The 5,549-nt window shown below is 51.5% G+C and overlaps 2 protein-coding genes across 2 annotated transcripts; both read right to left on the reverse strand.

Annotated features, from left to right (window-relative positions):
• Positions 1-623: 623 nt before the first annotated feature.
• Positions 624-1,640, reverse strand: LOC112459593. The gene has a single exon (XM_025023772.1). The coding sequence runs from the start codon at positions 1,638-1,640 to the stop codon at positions 624-626; it is 1,017 nt and encodes a 338-aa protein (XP_024879540.1).
• A 1,041-nt stretch (positions 1,641-2,681) lies between these two features.
• LOC112459594 lies at positions 2,682-3,680 on the reverse strand. The gene has a single exon (XM_025023773.1). The coding sequence runs from the start codon at positions 3,678-3,680 to the stop codon at positions 2,682-2,684; it is 999 nt and encodes a 332-aa protein (XP_024879541.1).
• Between the last annotated feature and the right edge of the window lie 1,869 nt (positions 3,681-5,549).

The raw sequence follows: 5,549 nt of genomic DNA on the forward strand, positions 1-5,549 counted from the left end.
ATTCGGACTAAGTCCGCATCACGGGCCGTTACAACGGCTATAGTAGGGATCACGCCCGTCCCGCCCCCAGGCCCCCCAGAAGGGGGGGAGAGGGAGAGGAAGGGGCGCGAAAAGAGAAGAGTTTCCAAGAGCCCCGCCGCAGGCCGAGGAAACCCAGAAGGGCGACCACCCGCACCCCGCAGCCACAACGGGGCCTCCGGCAAACCCACTGCGGAGCAGTGGGGCCGGAGCCCCGCAAGCACAGCGGTGAGCGGCGAGACCACGGGCGACCGACCCCCAGAGAACCCCCAACCCATCGCAGCGGAGCTCCCGGAAGAGATAGTTGGATAGATTTGTGTATAATACAAACTAACACTATTCTAAGTTACAGGGCCATCCAGCCGCCCACAGGGAAACCCGGACGCCGACCGCCCCCCACCCACCACCCCCCAGGGATCCGGGAACGTCGCCTAAGCGACGCACCGGACCCCAGGAGAAGGAGAGCCAGAACCGGCCCGCGCCCGAGCAAACCAGGAGCGACGGGAGAACCCCGTCCGCACGCAAAATCGCAAAGAATAAATAAATCGCACATAGAGATAACCGCGCGCAATGACAAAGCCGCAATGAAAACGCAAGCAACGCGACTATCCCTGATCAAGGGTCTGCTGCTGTCTCCTCCGTTCGTCCTCTTCCTTACGTTGGAGAACCCGTTCGACGAAAACCGAGAACGCATTCCAACGTTCTTTAGAGTTACAAATTCTTGCGATAATGTTTCTCAAAGAGAGGTCCTGTCCAATCACAGCGGTGAGTTCGCCACGTTCTATGGCCCAAAAGTGACACACCTCCAAAGTGTGCTCCGGGGTGTCCTCCTCCGAATCACAGTACCGGCATATCGGAGAATCCTTCTTACCGATTTTATTCAGGTAGGTGCCGAAGCATCCGTGTCCTGTTAGGAATTGTGTAATCCTATATGTGAGGAAGCCGGCACTGCGATCCAACCAATCGTCGAAGCTAAGAGCGATAGCTTCCCGAGTTCTCCTACCGGGAAGATTAGCGCGTGTGACATGAGTGCGCCATTGATCGCGCAGCGCGTCCCATTCTTCCTGACGTACGGCAGGAGCCGACACCTCGTTGTAGGTCCCGTTCTCTTTCATCCTACGATGACGAAGATACGTTCTCCTCAAGAACTCCGCGTATAGGTGAAGAGGCGGAACACGGGCCAGCAACGTGGCCGCCTCATACGAGACCGTACGATATGCCATAGTAGTTCTCAACGCTGAGAGACGAAGTGCGCGACGCATCAATCTCTGCTTGTTCTCAGAAGCTAGGAACTCTTCACTCCAGATAGGGGCGGCGTAAAGCGCGATGGATGTTGCCACGGAGAAATATAAACGACGCTTATTCTCTACGGGCCCTCTGAGATTTGGTAGTATTGCGCACAAAGCACGATTTACCTTCGAAATCTTCTCGGCGACGTAGTTCACATGTGCATTGAAGGCCCAATTCTTGTCGATGATAACTCCAAGATACTTTATACTAGTAGAGATTTTGATGTTCTGTCCCTCATAGGCGAAGACTGAGTTTCGGGGACAGTGACCGAAAAATACGGCATCTGTCTTGGGCCAAGAAACAGACAGGCCAAGGTCTCTTATGTTTATCATAAGTCTATCGAGGCACTCTTACGCGAGGGCACACGCGGAGTCAAAGTCTTCTTCGGCCACGAGCAACAAAATATCGTCGGCGTAGCACACGACGTGGGAATCGCCTGGAAGCAGGGTGCGCAACACCTGATCGAATCCCAGGTTCCATAACGGAGGACCCAGCACCGAGCCCTGGGGAACCCCTCTGTTAACCCGCCTGGTGCGTCTGGTGCCGTCTGACGAGGTGTATCTGATCGTTCTATTTCTCAGATAGTCTTCTATAATTCGTCTCAAGTATTGCGGAAGACGCTTGTTCCTCAAAGCAGCCCTAATCCTTGAGTGTTTTATGGAATTAAACGCGTTTTTAATATCCAATGAAACGGCAAGTACAACTCGACCGTTCGTGCGGGCCTCAGTAATTATGTTTTTCACCAGAAAAAGAGCGTCTGTCGTAGAACGCATCTTACGGAAGCCAAACTGGTTCACCGAGAGATCATGTCTGGGATTCTGCTCAAGATGGTTGGCCAAGCGATTGGCAATGACGCGTTCAAAGACTTTCCCAGTCTCGTTTAACAGGCAGATTGGCCTAGCTTTAGGAACTTCACCGCGAGGTGGAATATCACCCTTAGGAATCAAGACAAGGTCCGCAACCTTCCAATTGGATGGGAAAACCCCAGACTGCATACAAATGTTAAAGCTGGCTGTTAATCGGTGCACCATGCACGGAGGCAACTTTTTAAGGACGGTCGCCTTGAAACCGTCGGGACCAGGCGCCGTGCTTGTAGTCTTTTTAGCTGCAATTGCCTCCTCCACTTCGTCAGAAGTGATTGGGGTTCTCCCCGTCTCGCAGTCTCCCAGGTTGACCCGCGAAAGCTCTCTACCAGGTGGAAACAGATCGTCCAGCAAACGACTCAAAACCTCCGGCTCGAGGGTGGAGCTAAGCGCAGGAGTGGGCTTCCTAAGTTTACCCATAACCAGTTTATAAGGAAGACCCCACGGGTCATCTCTGAGTGTATCAATGAGCTCCTGCTATGCAACGGACTTAGCGTTTTGGATCTCGTGTTAGAGACTCTGAGTAGCAGCCATATACGCAGTCCTCTTGGCCTCCAGAACCACCGGGGAGTTTCTGCGTCTACCGCGGGTCCAGGCCCTCCTCGCGGCGATAGCCTCGGTTCTCAAGTGCGCAATTTGGTCGTTCCACCAATGGGCCCTATCTACTCTGGCAGCGCGTAAGCGAGGGACCGCCGCCTGACAAGCATCGTAGATGCAATTGTTAATCCACTTGTCTGGGCCCACTCTGTTAAGATATTCCGGGTCACCAGGAGTAACTGCGCACTTGCATTCGATGGCCTCCTGAAATAGCCCGACATCCATCCTCCTGAAATTCCACCTTCGGGGAAGAGATGGTGTTATACGCCGAGAAAGAGAGTCCGTAATTACGAAAGAGATGTAAAGATGGTCCGACATGGACTCTAAGTCTTCACGGACCGACCAATCGCGCACTCTATTAAATAGGTCAGGGGAGGTCCAAGTGAGGTCAATTATCGAAGTTCCCTGATGACTCGAAAACGTGGGCTGATTACCTCGATTCACAAGCCTCCAATCGAGTTGCGACGCAAGCTCCTCAAGAGCGTCGCCTCTGACGTTGGATGTATTTGAACCCCAGGAAACAGAGTGGGCATTAAAGTCCCCGCAGATAATAAGCTTGTTATTGTGAGCCACGCCGGAACAGATCGTGGATAACTCCTCCAAAAAGTCCGAAAATTCCGTGAGGTTTACGTTAGGAGAGATATAACAGGAGAGGAAGTAAAACTCTCCCAATCTAATCAAAACGCAGTGTCTTCCGCGGGCCTCCAACGTGGCGGGGCGCGTAATGGCCCTGTTGTTGACGTAAATAGCCGCGAGGCCGTCATGACTATGAAACCATAGCTGGTATGGGCTATGTAATCTGGCGGGTTCCGAGATCGCGCAGACAGCGGCCCCTATCTCTCTAGAGTGGTGGACAAGGAGGTCCTGGGCCTCCTTGTTACCGTTCAAATTTAGCTGTAGACACAGGGTCATCTCTGTGCCGGCGCTCGACCGTCGGGCACGGGTTCCCTACGTCTTCCCCGAATCGGCTCAACGCTCGTACAAATGTTAAGTGAACCCAGCCGGTGGTCGCTGAGTCTTCCGGCCTCCCTGCAAATGACACAGCGGGGATCCTCCCTGCAATCACCGATTTGGTGACCACGTTCGCCACATCTAAAACAAGCGCCCATTCGGTCCTCCGGAAAATTGCACGTAGTGCGGACATGACCATAGCGCCAACACTTAAAGCACTGTACAGGCCTCGCCTCCAGTAACTCAACTCGGGCAATGGTCCAACCAATTTTGATTTTATTTGTTGCCGAAATTTTTATGGCTGCGGAGAGAGGGCATTTAACCCAAACGGAATTGAATCCATTGTTCATTTTTCGAATGTTACCTAGTTTGACGAGGTGTTCGTCGCAGTCACCAACCACTGAAACTTCGTTCAGTATCTCTGTCGGCGAAATGGAGTCATCGAAACTCCAAATTCGCAGTTCACCCATAGTAGTAGGACGAGTGATGCGGATATTTTTGACGTCAAGAGCTTCCCTGAGTTTACCAACGAGTAAGTCAGCCTTGGTAGTGCCGTCTGCGCCCGGGATCTCGATGATAATCCCTCCATTGATACCGCGTCTAATCTTGGAGGTCTCAATTCCAAGGGTATCTAAATTTATATTTTCGCGGGCCTTCTTCAAGATGTCAGCATAGCTAACGTCATCCTTGAGACTCGTAATAGACACCGCGGCAGTTTTAGGCGGTCTACGTAAGCGAATGGTCGAACGAGGAGCGTCTCCGAAAACTCCCCGTCGAGATCCTTCTTTCCGAGTCGTCGCTTCAATAGGCGGTGCAGAGGTCTGCGGACCCATAGACTCCCCATCCGAGACACCAGAAGTCTCTGTGTCGTTCCTAAAGAATGTCTTCTTTGTCCTTTTCTTCTTAGGAGGTTCCTCCGGTTTCGAACCGAATCTGGCACGAAGTACCTCCATGTTGGCCACCAGTTGCTGGATCTGTTGATTCATGCATTCCAACATATGGTACGAATCGGTATCCTCTTCCGGGTAGATAGCATTAGTCTCTTTGTCCGTTTTCTTGTTTCCGCCGGAAGGAGATCTCTTCTTGTATGAGACAGGAACCCCAATTGCATCCGTTTCCGATCCCGAGGCACTAGTGGGATATTTACGCAACTTGACAGTTCTGTCTCGTAGTATCTCCGAAGAGACGACTCTAGGTTTTCTCTGTGAGAGAGGGGGAAAGTCTTCGACGCGAGTTAATGGTTCCCCAGTGTGTGTCTTGCGAGTATCAGCAGAGTTGTTTTCAGAAACCTTTAAAGGAGATCCTCTCATGTTTGCGGAGTCTCTCATACTTTTCATCTCTCTACGGAGCATTTCCATGTCCTTGCGGAGATCTTCGTTCTCTTTACGGAGAATGGAGTACTCCTTCTTCTGGAGCTCCTGCTCGCGAGTGACTTTGCGCAGTTGTGTGGTCAGATTTTTGTTCTGCAATTCCAGATCTGCCACGTCACCAGCGGCACCCAAACGTTCACGATAGATGTCTATTATTTCGCATATATTTGAGATCCCATCTCTGAGGTATCCAGAAAAGTTTCCTTTAATATTTTTACTATTATTTCTAATAATCTCCATTTTCTGGAGACATTCAGTAGCGCATTTGTTCAGTTGGTCCGAATCATAAGAACGTAGATTATTCGCAGCCACCGGTTGAATGGAGAGCCTGTGTTTGGTTGTTCGCACCGCAGTGTAGATCTCATTCTCCGAGGTTGTGTATCTTCTTTTCAGGGGTTTAGCCGTGTTTTCCGGAGAGTCCGAGGGAAATCTCTCCTTCCTCTTTTCCCTATTTATGGTA

The sequence above is a fragment of the Temnothorax curvispinosus genome, unplaced genomic scaffold, assembly GCF_003070985.1.
Source record: "Temnothorax curvispinosus isolate PA1 unplaced genomic scaffold, ASM307098v1 QBEX01009984.1, whole genome shotgun sequence".
Taxonomy (NCBI): Eukaryota; Metazoa; Arthropoda; class Insecta; order Hymenoptera; family Formicidae; genus Temnothorax; species Temnothorax curvispinosus.

Bases quoted from the DNA above. Each gene is read 5' to 3' on its own strand.
- LOC112459594 (XM_025023773.1), bottom strand. From the start codon at position 3,680: ATGACCCTGTGTCTACAGCTAAATTTGAACGGTAACAAGGAGGCCCAG.
- LOC112459593 (XM_025023772.1), bottom strand. From the start codon at position 1,640: ATGATAAACATAAGAGACCTTGGCCTGTCTGTTTCTTGGCCCAAGACA.